We start from the raw sequence: 17,567 nt of genomic DNA, 5'->3' as shown, positions 1-17,567 counted from the left end.
AGAAACAATACATCCACTGCTTTCCCTTCATCCACAGAACCAGTAATCTCATCATAAAAGGCGATTAGATTAGTCAGGCATGACCTTCCCTTGGTGAATCCATGCTGACTGTTCCTGATCACTTTCCTCTCCTCTAAGTGCTTCAGGATTGATTCTTTGAGGACCTGCTCCATGATTTTTCCAGGGACTGAGGTGAGGCTGACTGGCCTGTAGTTCCCAGGATCCTCCTTCTTCCCTTTTTTAAAGATGGGCACTACATTAGCCTTTTTCCAGTCATCCGGGACTTCCCCCGTTCGCCACGAGTTTTCAAAGATAATGGCCAAGGGCTCTTTCTCTCATGCTCTCTCTGTCTCTCACTCCTCCTCTCTCCTCCCCTCCCCAAGACCTGTTGAAACTCCCTGAACACAGCTTATTTACTCAGGCTTTTCACAGGGACCAAGATTTCACCTATGGAGAGCTGCTGTTCACATGTATACTACAAGTGTTACTGAAGTATATCTGTTTTTCTTACCTTTTAATAGTAATATAGTTTTGTCCATTAAGGACATTCAAGTCTACTTAAAATGTATAAGTGAGCATAAATAAAGGCATGGAAGATCTGAATTTTTAAAATTGCAATCTTTTTGTCGCTTATGTTTGTTCTAAGAAGTTATACTTGTTTATTGAGAACAGCTCTTCAAAACACTGTGTAACACACAGTCCAGAACTTCTCCCCTAATAATTTGATCTAACCTAAAACAGCACTCCAGCCAGTATTTCTAATGTGGTTTTTATTCATCTGACAATGACATCATTATCTTTCCATTCTTTTATTGTTGTTGTTGCTTTTAATAAAATAGTGCACAGATTGACTGTTGGTGCCAATAAAGGAAACTGATTCCCATAAGTGATTTTTCATTAGGGTAAATGAGGTGTTATGAATAAACACATGCAATATAACATGACAACATGTTATGAAGAAAGAATGTAAAATGCACATTTTCTATTACAAGTACATGTGCATAGGTTTATTGGCACTGCAATTTCATAGTATAAATGTGGAGAAAATGCACACAGTACAGACTGAGAAAACCAGAAAATCTGGCACATAAAATGGCAGACATTCAGATTGACACTCAAAAAGACCTTTAGTATGTTATGAAATTTCTATTATGTAGTTAGGAGTGCATGAGTTTAGTTAATTTTTAAGCCATAGTTATATCAACCAGGCATCTATAACAATATGCACCAAATTGACAGGTTCTATTATTTTTTGTCTTCTCAATTATCTTTCAAAGTGATCCATATTATCCATCAAAGTGATCAAAAATAAAAATCCAATTCTACCATGCCTATTTATAACTATTGTAAAGAATTATTTATAAATAGGCATGGTAGAATTGGATTTTTATTTTTGATCACTTTGATGGATAATATCAATCTTTATTTTAAGGCATATTTTTAGATTTTTATCACTCATAATTTTTCGCAGTTGTGCAGACTTGTGAGGTTTTTACAATATTTTCCAATTTTATCCCTTTAAATTTTCATACTTGTTAAAATTATGAGTGGCCAGACAATAATTATTTAATGAAAGTAGATGTTGAGATTCACAAAGGTAAAGCTTCATAACTTTAACTATGAATGTTGTATGTCATAGAATCCAACTAAATGTTGAATTAAAGGAGAAAATATAATTTCTTACTTTTTAGAAATAACCTATATTAGAATTAGAATAGAAATGGTTTGTGCTGAAACAAAAGCACAATATTTCTATACCTTCTGTGTGAAACATCAAAAAAATGTCCCCCACCTGCAACAACGGGTGTGGGAACTTGATGGGGCCGGCAGTGAAAGGGGGACACTCCCAAAAGGACAATAGGTAGCTCCTCCTCTTGGAAGTCTCTGGCCAGCTGGGATAGAGGGGTGCTGATTGGCCAGCATTCCCCAGCTCCCAGGATTTAGCCCAGCCCAGAGGTCATGTATCACTTCTTTCAGCTCCATTCCAGCAGAGAAAGGGTTACTCACCAGCTTCCAGCAGCAGCAACAGCAATCATAAGATTCAGAGAGATGCAGGTAAGGATTCTGGGGCATCTTTTCCCAGGTAGGGGAGGGTCTCTGCCCTACTGTAGGGTTCACACTCTTTCTCCAACCTCTGTCCCAGCATGGGGGGGTGGGGTCTGTCCACTGTTGGACAGACAGGATTCCATGCTGATTACATATGGTGGGGTAGCATGGTTAAGGCATGACTGAAAATTTATAACAGAGGGCAGCAGAGGAGCCTGGTTTACCCTGGGGTAAAACAGACCAGGCACTTTGGCTGGAGGTATGACTCCTTATCACCCCGCCCAGCTGGTATTCACAGACAGTGGGTTGCCAGTGCCAAAACCTCCTTTTCAAAATACGTATATAAAAGCTAATGTGCACTTTGCATTAATGATGGGAAATGTTTTGTACATAAGGCAGGTACAAACACTGCTGTAGGGTGTGCAGGGGCTCAGCATTGTGCACTCTCCTATTATATGGGTCAACGGCAGTTCCAACAGGACTGTGGGTAAGGGGATCTGCAAGGACCCAGTGCTTCAGCAGATGCCACAGGGAGAGGTAGTAACCATAGAAAAGGCTCCTTCTCCAATTAAAATACAGGGTTGTGGGATTTGTTATTGGACAACCCCAGTAAAAAAGACATAGATTATTTATGGAACGGATTTTTGGCTGGTTTTCACAGCCCATACAAGGGCATGCAGTGCTGCTTTTGGGCAGAGAACTTGAAGTCTACTAAAGACTTAAAGCATATAGAAAGGGCAGAGATCACCTTGGCAGCAGGAAGGTGGCAGCAGGAAGAGTAGCAGGTCTCTCCATATGTTCTAATGCCAGAATGGCATGTCTCCCCTGAGTGTGTTACTGAAGAAGGTGAAGAAGGAATATAGGCTTATCCATCACCTGTCCTTCCCTTAGGGCTTATTGGTAAAATGATTATATTGACCCCCAGCTGTGTTCAGTGAGATACTTGTCATTTGATGCCATAGTTAGGGGATTGCGGTTCTGGGGCATGTTGGCAAAATGCAACATCATGTCTACATTCCAATTGCTTCCAGTGCATCCCAGGATTTCAGTTTGAAAGCCACTACTATATTGATAAAGTCAGGTGTCATTTTCAAAAGATGCAGCTCCTTGCTGGGATGGGCGATAGTGCACCCCATGAAACAGGACAGTCTCATGCACAATCTTGGTGACTTCTTATGTGCAGGAAGACTAGGGAAAACTGCGAGTACATGCATTAGGCATTTCAGAACCTAGCTGAGGACCTCAGGATCCTGCTTGCCACAGAAAAAAAACCAGAAGGCCCTGCCCCAAAATGTAACATTGAACTGGACTGTTTGGGGTTTCTAGGTTTCCTACAGAGAAATTGAAATTGATCAGGACACTCAGATGGGCTCTCAAAGGGGCAAAGAAAATTACTTGGAGGGAGCTATAGGTGGTCATGGGACACCTAAACTTACCAAGGGAATGTGGCTTAAGCTGGGAACTGGGTGTCAGGACTCCTGTGTTTTCTTCCTATTTTTGCCAATGACTCATTACATGGCCTGGTCAAGTTCATTTATTCTCATGATCATTTAGTTTATCCATCTCTAAAATGCATTGGATAGTACATTTCTAACTCACAGGGGGTTTGTGAGGCTTCATTAATTAGGCTGTGAAGGCTCCCAGTCAGGCATTTTGTGCTCTTCTGACGTCTGCCTCTGAACTGAGAAAACCCCACCGCTTTATCAGAATGACAGTGAAAATGACGGATGACTTAGAAGTGTGGGAAAGATTCCCAGAAGAGTTAAATGGGGGTTTCGATATGACATTCAGACTGGTTGCTCAAGATTGAGCTGCTGGTACAATCTGCTGCCTCAGAAGGTATAGGTTTGGGGGTTTACTTTCAAGATGACCTTGGATGGGTAGGTGCAAAACCCCTTTGATAACCCAGGAAGGCGCACTTGGGAATTCCTTCCTGTGGGGTACCCTCAAGGCCACACACACCCACACACCCCCGGGAAGAGCTGAGAAAGAAAACAAAGGAAATCAGCTGTTGCCACCAGCTAATTAAACAACATATGCACAAACCTTTTAGGGACAGAAAAATCCAATCCTGTTCTTAAAAAAAGTAAATTTTATTAAAAACAAAAAGAAAGAAAATACATCTGTAACTTAGGCTTTTTGCTAGATTTAAACAAAAAACAATTACAAGGATTAAGCATCAAGATAGCTTTCTTGAGGTCCAGTTTAAAGGTTACAAGCAAAACAAAAGCACCTGGGGTTAGCACAGAGGAGTCCACAAGCCATAAAGAAATAAAAAAAGATAAACCTAATTGTGTCTTCCTAGACATTTTCTGATCTACTTATATATCTCGGGTTTCAAATGAGTAGTTTCTAGATATGCTCTGATGATTTTTCATACCTGGCGCAAAACCTTTTACAGCATAGTTCCAGCCCTGTCTCTGTTCTTTGGGAGAACAACACAGACAGACAAAGGGGAAGGCCCCTCCCCATTTTTAAAAAGTTCTAGCCTTCCCATTGGCTCTTTTGGTCAGGTGCCCACTCCCTTCCTTTTACTTATGGACTTTTTAACCCTTTACAGGTAAAGCAAATAGAGAACAGCTACTAATTGGGATTTTATAGCTAACTGGCTGGCTGTAGTCATAAAAGGGAGCTACTCCCCCACCCCTTTCATTTATCACAACCTGTAAGGCCAGTCATTTAGACTACACTGAATTTAGGGCATGGGAAGGGATTCATTATGGATGGCCTATATCCACACACCAGCTGTCACAATATGTGGTGCCTTTGACCCACTGTGAGTGGGCTGCCTTCACTATCTCTGGCCGCCTAGAGACCCTATCCTCTTGGAGTAGGTAGGCAAGTTTCCCAGACCCATGTGGACATTTCCTAGTATGGAAACTCTTAAAAGGTGGTCCAAGAGGGGTGCCGAAGGGATAACAGGTTACCCCATAATACTGGACCCTGTTGGAATTATCAAAGGCTCTGCATGGGGTAGTGACTGAGGGAGAGAGCTGTTTTATTTATGGTAGCGTTTATTGTTGCCACCTTTGGCGCTTTGAGAGTGAGTGAACTGGTGCCTCTGGCAGCTACGGACAGGTCCAGTTTGCATTAAACGTAACAGATGTGCAACTATCTGTCCCTCTGCTTCAGGTACTCAAAAAACACCAAAAGGGAAGAGGGGTTTATGTGTGTTGAAGGAATGTGCAGAGGAGTCCTTGTGCCCTCTAAAGGCGATAAGAGCCTCACTAAAAATTTCATGCCTGCAGCCAGGCCAGCTGTTCATACACGATGATGGTAGCTTCCTGACAAGGTACCAATTCAGCATGGTACTGAGAAAAACCTTGCATTACTGTAGTCTTGACTGAGTACGTTTGTTTCTCATTGTTTCAGGATTGGGGCAATGACATCAGCAGCTGCAGAGGGTTTTGGTCTGTGGCATGTGCAGGCAATAGGGCACTGGAAATCAGGGTGTTACAGGACTTATGTCCGCACCAAGGAAAAGATGGCAGGGAATGGCAAAACGTCACTACCCAAATGTGCTGGTTTGTTTCAGAAGCTATCTAGAGCATGTGCAGGGTTTGGATTTGCAGGCACCCTATAGTGCATTGGGCACACAAGAGAGCAGCAGCCAGGACAGCAGCCAGATCTCAGCTTGGCTTCAGGGCCAAAGTTGTTTACATTTAGAAGGGGCATGCAGTGAGATCAGCTCATACCACTTCTGCACTCACTGACAGTCAAGGGCTGGAAGCAGACCCAGCTCATGTGGACAAGGCTAGAAAGAAAGTAAAAAAGGGGGTCACCAAGATATTCCTTAAGAAAGGAGGGTTCACTGATACAGTATAGGAACATCCATTCCAATTGGCTGGACGTTTTCAGGGATGGTAGTGTATATCTGTCAGATGGAGGTGCTGACATATGACTATGGCACGTGCAGCCAAGGTTTGGGCAGGTGTTGTGATTCCAGGGGCATAGTTGGGTAGGGAGCAACCAAGCTAATTGCTGGCACCCCCTTTCCTTAGTTTCCAGTGCAGTTAAGAAAATAAAATGAACATTTCCCAGAGGTAAAAGATCTGAGATTTTGATGATGGACTTTGGGCCATTGTGATAGGATGAGATCTTGTGGCTTTTGTGGGCTGAGGTCAGATCATGTGGTCCTTGCAGGCCAAGGTCTCCACCCTGCTGCATCCTCCATTCCCCTGTGGGCCGGGGGAGGATGCTAGGACTCAGAGAGAGCTGAGTCCTGGGGGATAGGCTGAGGAGAGCCTAACTCACATTATGGGTTATATGGTAAGGAGCCATGTAACCCCCACAGTGGAACCAATTTAATGTCTTGTATAGGAAAGTATAGGTGACGGGCAGGTAGGGCCATTCCCCTGTGTTAAAGTTCAATAAAGGTTGTGGCCTGCCGCTTCATTCCATGCATGTGTCTGTCCTCATTTTGCTACTGTGTCCATATCAATGAGTTATGCATGAAGACTAAACATTTTATATGATTTTAAACTTCAAGAAATATAGCAAAAATGCTAATACTTGTAAGCAATTTTTCATAGTCTGATCTGAAAGATTTCACATGTACAAAATTACCTAGTTAAAAAAGGGGGGGGGGATCCAGCCATACTAGAAGTAAAATGCTCTGGTTCCTTGTTGTTTTATTTTTGTGTATATAAAACATTCTGGTGGAAACTACCTGCTGGATGGTGATTTCTCAGATTTCTTTGTGGGTGATCAAGGGGTAATGTAGTGGGCTGCGGGCAGTCTAAAGCAGTCAAATGTGCGCAACTGGTCTGGAGCTGGGAGATCAATAGGTATCAGAGGCATTCCAGGGCAATGGTTAGAGTTCATGTAGGCATCAGTAGCCAGAAGATCCAATCCAAGGGGCCAAGTCAACAGGTTAGGGAGGTGAGTTTGGGTGAGGTGGTAAGGCAGGGTCAGGCGAGGCTGCAGAACAACATGTCAGGCTTGGCAGTGGTGTGGTAAGGTAGTGTCAGGCAGCACAACAGGGCAGCACCACAAGGTGGTCTAGGCAGCAACCAGCAGGCAATGGTCTGTTGCTCAGACAGCTTCCTCTTCCTGTTGGGTTCTTTATATAGTCCAGATTCCCAGTGAGAATGCAGTCTGTCCAGCCAATCAGGAGCCTGGGGCATGGCTGCTGTGAGTCTGTAGGCCTTTAACATTAAGACTGTTGATAAGTGGTTCAGTGTGCCACTGGGGTACAGCAGCTAAGGATGTTGTCTAGGGACCTGGCAGGGCTGAGTCCTGACATGAAATGTTTCCAACCAGTACCCATAATCTTCATAAGCACTTATTTTAGAAGGTGTCTGGTTTTCTTTGTAGTGTTTTATTAGCTTTCCAGCTCTCATCGTTGTATGTTAGCACCAAGAATATGTTTGAATTGAAAATTCTCAGTTTTGTTCTGGTGCTGTGTAGCTTTGATTTCCACATGTAGTTCAGTAAGTGCAATGGATACCATTTCTATCCATGATGTCAGTTCCTTCTTAGGGGCTCCTTTAGCCAATATGGTGCTGCCGGTAAGGTAAACTGTTCAACTTCCTTAATATTTTTACCTTCTAATGTAATATTACTACTTGATATCTGGATTCCATGGATGCTTATTTCAGCATACCTAATTTTGAGTCCTGCTTGTCCTGCTATTTTTACCTGTGTGTCTGTCTTTGTTTTTGTAATTTTTCAGGAGTGTTACTCAGTAATGCAATATCAGCATCAAAGTCCAGGTCTTCTAGATATTTGCTGTCTAAACATGCTATGCCAGTGTTTGTGTTGCTAATATATTTCTTCATGATTTAGTGTATGGCAATGCCAACCAACAGTGAATATAAAATGCAGCCCTGTTTCATGCCAATGTCTACATTGAATCACACTATTGTCTGGCTGTTCCCCCTTACAGACTACTTCACATCTCTCTAGATGGCCTTGATGATGTTGATGACTTTAGCTGGGATTCCATAGAACTGAAGAATATTTCATGATGCAAGTCTGTGCAGGCTGTCAAATGCCTTTTGAAAATCAATGAAACTGAGGAAGAGGGGAGCATGCAATTCTATATATTCTTACATGATGGTCCTTACCATAGAATATCATTGTGAATATCTGACCTATACAGGATCTCTTGAGCCTGAATCCAGCCTATTTTTCTCTAAGCTATGCATGCACTGACTCTTTCATCCTGTGTAGTGTCACACTGCAGAAGGCTGTCCCAAAAATACAGAACTCCTTTCCAGTTGTTACAGTCAGTAAGATCACCCTTTTTGGGTATTCTGACAATGATTCAATGTTTCTACTGGTAGAAAGGGGTTCTTTTTTCCAAACTTAATTGAACAGCTCCATCAGGTTCAATAGGATGGTGGTATCAAGTACTTTGGGCATTTCTGCTGTAATTTGATCATCTCCCACCGCTTTGTAGGTTGCAGCCTATATTCTGACATCTCTATCAGACTGATGTTAATGTGAAATTGATCAGGTTCACATGTTGCATCAAAATCTGGTGCTGCGGTGGGTCTGGGTCTATTGAGGATGTATTTGAAATGCTCTTCCCATCTGTTTTTCTGTACTACCTCAGCTGTAAACATTTTCCCATCTTTGCTTTTTATTGGCCCATGTCCTATTTTAAAATTTCCACAGGGTTTTTGTCATTTAGTAAACAGCTCTGTGATTTCCTATCATAGCTTCAGCAGCTAGATCTTCAGCATGTCCCCATCTCTCTTTCCTTGCATTGCTTTTTTGCTGCTTTGTCTGTTTTCTAATACGCCTTCTTTGCTTTTTCCAATAGTTCATTGGTCTTAGCATTCAGGACCTTTTAGTACATTTCTTTCCTCCATAAGATGCCATGTCTCTTGGTTTATCCAATTCTTGCTCTATGTTGCTATCCAGCTGTCACTGCTTCAGCTTGAGTTACATTGTCTATGAACGCTGCCCATTTTTCTTCAGGTCCAGTCGGTGTCTCACCTTCCTCTGTCTTGGGCAGTGCCTCAGACCTGCTCCTTAGTTCTGGCTGGAATTTCTTGTAGTACTCTTTCATTTTCAGTTTTATAGTGTGGATTTTCAGTATAATTTTATGTTTAAAGTTGATCTTTCTCAATTTTAATTTCAGTTTAGCAATGCAAAGACTGTGGTCATTGCTAACATCTGCTATTCCATATGCTCTTACATCTTGGACAGATTACCTGAATTTTGAGCTAATGCAGATGTGGGCAATCTGATTTTTGTGTATGTGTTGAGGGAACAGGGTACTTGGAACCACAATTCAGTGAGTCTCTTGCCATTTTGGATGATGATTCACAACCCATGCTTCCCCATGGCTCTTTCCATACCTTGGTTGTCATGTCCTACTTTAGCATTAAAGTCACAGAAAGAAGTGCTGAATATATTTGGGGCATATAATCCAGATGCCAATACACAAACTCCCACATGAAACTGGTAAGTGGTAACCAGCTGATACGGGAAAATGAGGGTGCCTGAAAGAGATCTTAAGAGGAAACCTGAGCAGGGAGGGAAGAATAGCTGATCTCAACATCTTACAGCAAATAGAAGCAGCAGCAAATGACAGAGAGGAATGGCAGAGATTGGTTTCTGCCCTGAGCACCAGCATTGGAGAAGGAAAGATATAATGTAAAATATAAGACATTAGGGGAAGCATATAGTGGAAGGAAGTAAATACTTTAACTATAAATGATTCATGGGGATTTTTATTAAGAATGGGAAAGGTTCTGAAATGTCTTTTTTTTTTGTCTCAACATGTAATTAAGCCCTAATTTTTATTTGAAGGTCTTGTACCCTTCTGGACTGTTTGTTTGTTTGTTTGGTTTTGTTTTTGTTTTTTCCTCAATCCAGGATTGGTTGTTCATCCAACATCCTCCTATCCATCTTTGCTATTTTACACTGTTTTACTCTAAATGTCTTTGATGCTATCTCATGAATTTCAAAGAGGGATCTTGGCAAGTTTGGTGATCTCTAATGGATGAAAAACTGATTTCAGTTGAATTTGTCTCACACTTTACCAAGATCACTAACATGCAATGCACCCTTGACACAGAGAATCACAAAAAGTAATCAAGATTTTGCGTCATCTTGGGCTTAGTAGAGACTGCTAGAACTGCTGAAATCCAATAATAGATAACTAGGTCTGCTGAGTGCAAAACCATCCTTGAGCTGTGTCAGGGAAACAGATGAGAAAAAGGATGGTGAATGAAAGCAGAGAAGGCATCATCTGTTTCTTCTATAAGCTTGGTGTGAAATTAGGCAAATCATTTTATCTGCATCATATTTTTCACATCTGTAAAGTGAGGATAATAATATATTACCTCATAGATTTCTCAGGAGACTTAATTAATTAATGTTTGTAAAAATGCTTTGAGATCCTTGGCTGGACAGTGCTATAGAAATTCTGTACATTTTTGATGTTTGTTGAGATTCAACTAATCCCAGGCAGGTATCCGCCGGAGAGCAGATTACACTTGGAGGGAGGCAGAAAGTACATTAGAATGTCATAAATTTGGAAGAGAAGGATTTCTGTGAATTTTGAGGAGAGATTGAGAAAGTTGGAGTGAAGACGTTCTATAAAAATGTGTTAACATTTTCGATAATAACTTCCATTATTAATCCACGACTATGTTTCTCCAGTTTACATGATCAGATAGACTAAATTTAATAGATTTCCCTTTTTAATTTCAATTGATTTGTTTAAGCATCATGCAAAGCTTTAGCTGGTGGTCAGGAAAAATAATGTCCTATATCATTCCTATCATGTTGACAACATAGTTTATACTGTACATGATTTACAGTGAGCTATGTGGTCTTCCAGGAATTATAAATGTTATATCCAGGTACAACTTTTTAGACATCATGATATGTAATAAAGCTTAAATGTCCAAACTAGTCTGCGGCAAATGTCTTTCAAACTAAGTCCAAAAATGAATTATTTGACATGAGTACTATGGATTCCAGTTATGACTATTCATGGGTTTGTGCCTACATCCTTTATCATGTCTCCACTGTTGTTAATAAAATACATAAAACTACTTTATGCCAAAACAATGGAAGTTAATGCAGATAACTTGTTCCAAAGTTAACCATCAAATAAATCTTTTTCCCCCCAAAAATGCATAAGTGAAATGGTGTTCTAAAACTTTTAAAAATTGTCAAAATGATGAACACTCTGTGTGTAATACGAGCAAATACCACAGAATTGATTGCACACACATGTCTTACATAAAGGATATTAAATAGTTTACTCCAAAGAGAAATTGGTGAAGTCTTATCTCATATAAAAAATTCTGTAATGACAGGTCAGATTTATGAGGACTGAAAACTGGGAAAGAAAAAAATCTTCAGAGCTGGGGCAGTGTATGATTGGAGAGGAGAGATAAAATATTAGGAAGGTAGAGGAGGATAAAACACAGAATACCTGGGCAGTCGCACTTCTCAGACTTCAGTGGACTATTTTCAAAAATACTTTAACCAAATTATGCCATGGCCACATTGCTAGGTAAACGTCATTTTGAATTTTTTTTTTTTAATTTCCTCATATAGTTTTTATAGTAGTGTAAACAGAACCTAAAGATGGTTTGCACCTCAACATTAATTGTGATTACAGTTTCAGACAGAATTAAGCTGGGGATCATTTGAGTTTTGATTAATTGCTGGTAGTCACTGTTTCTACAGTAAAAGTGAAAAAACTCAAAATGAGTGACATGAGGAAAAAAAGAGCAAGGATGGTCTTGTGATTGAGGCATGATACTAGGAGTTGAGTGATCCAGGATCTGTTCAGATCACTGAAGCTATCTGTCACTCAGTTTTTCTATATATATAAAATGTGGATAATAATACTTACATTATAGAGATCCTGGGAAGATTAATTCATTATAATATTCTATTGAAGGCACTGTATCAGTAAAAAATAAAAGTATTTAAAATTGTAAATTATATGGAATTTTGTGTCAGTTTGTATTACTTCAATATTAATATTTCCATATTTCTGAAATGGGGATTTAAAATAAGACATGTATTAAAGCCATCATCAACATTTTCAAACTTAATTGCCTAAATTTAGGCACCTAAGTCCTTATTTAGACACCTAAATAAGTACCCTGATACTCAGAGGTGCTGAGCAACCCCAAGTCCCATTGATATCATTTTTTCATGTTTTGGAGAGTAGCTCAAACACATGGGCCTGGAAAATGGTAAGATTATGGAGCAGCACAAATGACACTTACTTGGGGAACACCATCACTAGTTGGATCCTTTTGTGGTGCCTCTAAAATAATGCCATTAAGAACTGGCAATATCAAGTAATTCTAGATCTATTCTATTCTATCTAGGTTCTCATACTGTGCTTACTACAGTCATATCTTAGCGCCTTCCAGTAGTGCATTACGCAATATGACTCCACATCTGTAACGTGTTGTTTGTTCTCTCATCCTCTCCCCAAAGGGAGAAGTGTGTGCAAGGGAGTGTCTTACTTTGGTAGATGTTTGGAGGGTTGGTTTTTGTTGTTATTTTGTAAATATATAGATTGTTATATGTTTGTTAGAGAAGACAAGGTCAAATAAATGTGTTTTGTACTTGGAGCAAAAAGTAGTGAGGTTTGTGATGGTCCTTAGTTCATGAGGAAGTTCAATCCACAGTCTCAGACTGTCCTCAGAGAAAGTTCTATCTACCACCAGATGAGCTTTACTCTTATTGTAGAGAGTTCCATTGTGCTAGAGAAAAGCATAGTTACGGTGTTCGTCCCGAAGCTTTAGATGCTCTTTTAGATATCCTGGGCCCAGGCTACTGAGCCCTTTAAAGATAAGGACCAAGATCTTGAACTTGATTTGAAATTCAATGGTAAGCCAGGGTAGACAGTAGAAGACAGGTTAGATGTGCTCACAGTAGCCTGTGTTGCTGAGATTTGCTCCAGCAATCTGGTCTAGTTAGAGTTTCCTAAATATTGAAGGCTTCATTCACAGGTATATTGCATTCCAGCCAAAGGTGATGAAGGCATGGATGTCTGAGACCAAGTGTTCGTCCTCCAGGATAGAACAGAGTCTTCTAGCCAAGTGGAGATTGTAGAAAGCATTATTCACAGATGCTGCTCAGCATCACTGAGAAATCTGAGAGTATGCCTAGTCTACAGACTGAATTCACCAACTGTGGGTGTGTATCTGCTGCAAAAGGAAACTGAACTGTGGCTGAAAACTCCTCAAAATATTTTCCTCTGCCCACCAGCATCACAATCTCAGTCTTGCTTGGGTTGATCTTCACCCAGCTATACTACATCCATGAGCTGATCTCATCCAAACACTGTGAAATCTTGGTGGGAGGGGTATGGTCATCTGTGATGACAGCTAGAACTGTGTATCATCTATGTATTGATGGCACTTGAATTCATGTCATCTGACCCTTTCACCTAGTGATTTCATGTAGATGTTGGAAGGGATCAGAGAGAGGATCCTTGTGAAACTACACAAGTGTGGGGTCTAGTGGTGGAAGTGCAGTTTCCCATCACTACTCATTGGGTAGCTGATGGGAAGCACTCAAACCATTTCAGGGTATGTCTACATTTTGAGTTGTAGGTGTAATCTGCAGCTTGTGGAGACATACCTGTGCTAACTCTAATGAAGTTACAACACTAAAAATAGAAGTGCAGCCACAGTGGCATGAGCAATGGGATGGGCTAGTCATATATTTTTAGTGTGCTAGATTGCTCAGAGCTAGCACAGGGATGTCTCCTCTAGCTGGAAATTACATCTCCAGCACAAAGTGTCACCGTATACTTAGTGCATTACTCTGGACCACAGCCACCTCCTTCAGGTCTGACAGCAGAATCTCATGGTCAGTTGTATGGAGTGCTGAAGAAAGGGCTAGGAGGATGAGAATGTCTGCCGGTCCTCTCTCCATTGACAGGAGAAGATCATCTGTCAGTGCCACTAACGCAGTTTCAGTTCCATGTCCTGGTCTGAATCCAGATTGTGCTGGGTCTAGAATGTTAGCTTGTGTTAGATGATATCTATTATCATATTATTATTATGAAATTTAGGCAATTAATACTTTGATGAGCACATTTGTTCAGAGCAGCTAATGTAGTTGTAAGTATGTTAGGTTAGCCATTGGTAAGATGCTATCTTTTTATATAGATATTTCTTCCTAAAGTGCATGGGAAGTGCATGTGAATTTTGATTTACCAAAAACATTTGGTAAGATTCTACATCAACGTTTGCTGGTAATAGCAAGCAGTCCTGATATGAGAATGAAATAGCTCTCTTTGAAAATGGTAAATAAATGGGATTGGCTGAGGTTGGCTACTTTATCTAGATGGAAAGAGTTTACCTCCAAGATTGGTTTGGGAACTCTCTTGTTTATAATATGTGTAATTGATTTGGATGAGGATGTTGAATGTGAAATATCCAAATTTGATGATTATATCTACAGGATAAATATAACAAATAATGGGGATTTGTTATATATCAAAGTGCTGTAACTAGATTCAAAAAAATTTGAATCATTTAAATAACTAGGTCAGTAAGTGGAAAGTACAGCTTAATGTCATTAAATGTAAAATAATATGTTTGGGGGTAACAACCCAATATAGAGAGTACAGATTAAACAGAATAGTTATTCAGCGTGCTGACTAGGAAAAGAAATTGAGAGGTTATTGAAGAAAAATCCTCAAAGTAATTAGTCAAGTGTATGACTGCAGTAAACTTCTGACTGCAGTATTGGTAGAATTTTGGTAGAATATCAGAGCCATTTATTTGCCTTTAAAGAGACTGAATTGTAGGGTAATGTGGATGAGTCCAGGGTTTAAGAATATTTGTTTTGACAATAGGCTAAAGAAGTATTTTATTCTCAATTCAGAAATGAAGGTTTCAGTGTGATTGAGTAAAAATATGAAGAATTGTAGAAGGAGTTGGTAAAATAGAGCAAGTGTTCATTCTGGTAAAACAGTTCAATAACCAGGCCACGCGATCTAAACATTTGGAAATTAAAGGAAACTGGGAATTCAGACTTATTTATCTTAAATAATACTAACCACATGAAATGTGTTGCCAAAGAAGGCCCACAGAAACAAATAACGTTTAAGTAACTAACCTTAAGATACAGATATATATTTATGAAAGAGAAGACTTTGCAGGACCCAGTGACAGAGCTGTGCAGTTAGTTTGATAACTTAAAAGAGACAAACTGATTGAAAGAAGTGACCTTTTCCTCTCTCAGCATTTCCTGATGATGGCCCATAATTCATAACTACTTAAAAAACAAATATCAAAATTACACAGCATAAAATGTCACTTTTCAAATAGTACTAAGTGGGCACTGCATATAACTATTAAAATGTATCCTTTTGTTGATTAGCTTTCAGTGGGTGAATAGAGGTGTAGTATGAACATATAACTGGAAGCCAGGAACTCCTGAATTGTAAGACTGTCTCTGTGACCTTGGCAAAGTCACTCAATCTCTTTATTTCCATTTTCTTTGCTGTAAATGAAAATGTGGTGATTATTGAGACCTGCTGCCTAGTAGGGAGCGCCCAGGCAGATGCTCCAGCTTGAGAGTGTATCTTATGGTGTCTGCTTTAGAAAGGGTATGTGCTTCCTAGCATCTTGGTTTATAGGGCAACAGATATGTCTGGCCTTTGTCTACTGCAACTGCAGTTACTAAAGGGAGCCAGTAGGGGCACTGCAGGTTGAGAGGTATATGCTGTTTACTAATATGCAGTGTTCCAAATATAATTTTCTAACTCAGTAGGTGTCTTGTTGCTAGGCCCCACTTATTTTACAAGTGTGGGAACAGATTCCTATACCTTGTGTCATGATAAGAATGATCTGTATCCTTATTTTAGATGTCAGCCAGGTGAAATATGAATTTCACTTCAGCCTACCTCATGTTATAGACCAAATGTGCAACTAAATCCTAAGGTTTTGTTAACCTATGTGTTAATTATTTTGTGATAATACATTTTTAACAGAGATCCATCTGGGTCAGATGATGAGTAATGAGATAAGGAGACTTTCATGCCACAGGTTCAGATTTGGCCCAGGTTATTAGTGAATGAAAGCTGACGTGGGGCAGCTGTTCATTGTCCTATAAGAAGTGATTTGCTGGTCTCAGTCTAGTCTCTAAGAGACAAGTGTTCATATGATAGTAAAACCACCACTGCATTTGGCACTTATTAGCAATTTTATTGTAGTCTCTGCAAAAAGACCAAAATTTGAATGGTTATGGAAACAGAACTGCCTTCTTACCTCTTCGAGCTTTTCCTCCATTTCATATTGGAAGCAAATGGTCTGCACGTGGTGTGGGATCCTGTCATCAATGTCTGTGCTATAGCTGTCCTGGTTTAATAGAGGCATTCAGGTTCTAGGCCTGTGAGTCTGTCACCTTTCACAAGCACTACATTTGCTAAAATGTCACTCTTACTGAATCCCTGTGATGTTGTTCCCAGGATCAAAAATGCTGACCATCCTCTCTTTTCATTTGCAATTAAATAACTAAAAAGTGTCAACTGAAAGAATTTGTATCCAGTGTAAATGCAATACAGGAATTTTCTTTTTTTGATAATAGATTCATGCCGAAGCATAAACTAGCCCATTTGGAGAAGATAACTGGTGTTAAAGGAAATGGAGATACTTATCTATTTAGGGGTCTGCCTTTCCAACAGAAGTATAGAGCCACTGGGAGTTTAATGAAAAACAGCAGCTCACGTCCTGAGTCTGGACTTTGTGAAGCACAGTCTGAACTTTGTACCACACAACAAGAAAGACTACAATATCCATTAATATCACTAGAGAAACTGAACAAGTCTAAAGCATCAGAAAGTACAAATCAAGAAGTGCCTTGTCAAGAAGATAAGCAACATGTGACTTTTAACCCTTGTAATCTCTTGAGTGGAATGGACTATCAGCAAAGACCTTTGCACATTGTCTGGCCTCACAGGTGGTAAGTGCTGCACAAATCAAAATACTATACCTTTGAATGATTTATTAATTTGCTTTCATGCTGTTTGTGTGACTAATGTCAAGTATAAAGCTATGTGATACATATATAACGTAACAGGTACTACCTCGTATATCTGGAATAGCACCTCACTAATATCTAAGTATTTAGAATAATTAATTTGAATATATTTTAGCAGTGTAATCCAGAGATTTATATATTGATGTTAATGATTGCATTTCTGTGTATGAGAAAAATATCCCAAAGTAATAGAAATTATAAAGATATTGCTGGTAACTATATTTTGAAGTATTTTCATACAGCAATCCACTGTTGACGATTGGTGTGCAGCATTATTTATATTATCTTAATTACCTTAATATGAGTGATTAGGTATTAAGATACCAGGTCAAACTACACAGTTCATTACTCTGTGTCTTCATTATAAATATACCTGTTCTGTGTTTTAAATAAATAAATAAAAAGCATATTTGAATATTTTTCTCACTGCTAACACAAATACCTGATCATAAAATCTTTTCTAAACTGAGGAAAATCTACCATACCAAATAATCACTACAAACGTATGAACTTTAGCTTGATTCCAA

General features: G+C 39.6%; 1 protein-coding gene across 10 annotated transcripts in view; it reads left to right on the top strand.

Moving 5' to 3' along the window:
• GTDC1 (glycosyltransferase like domain containing 1) overlaps window positions 1–17,567 on the top strand; it is a 327,811-nt gene that overhangs the window by 220,613 nt on the left and 89,631 nt on the right. For 9 of the 10 annotated variants that reach the window (XM_043505088.1, XM_043505090.1, XM_038421580.2 and 6 more), the window contains one exon: window positions 16,588–16,962. The exons of the other annotated variant lie outside the window; for it this stretch is intronic. In XM_043505088.1, coding sequence (XP_043361023.1) covers window positions 16,588–16,962 — 375 coding nt within the window. The remainder of the gene's footprint in view (window positions 1–16,587; window positions 16,963–17,567) is intronic. 10 annotated transcript variants of the gene reach the window in all.

Source organism: Dermochelys coriacea, chromosome 11, assembly GCF_009764565.3.
Source record: "Dermochelys coriacea isolate rDerCor1 chromosome 11, rDerCor1.pri.v4, whole genome shotgun sequence".
Taxonomy (NCBI): Eukaryota; Metazoa; Chordata; order Testudines; family Dermochelyidae; genus Dermochelys; species Dermochelys coriacea.
The sequence above is the reverse complement of the archived record's forward strand: the minus strand, read 5'-3'. Positions and strand labels throughout refer to the sequence as shown.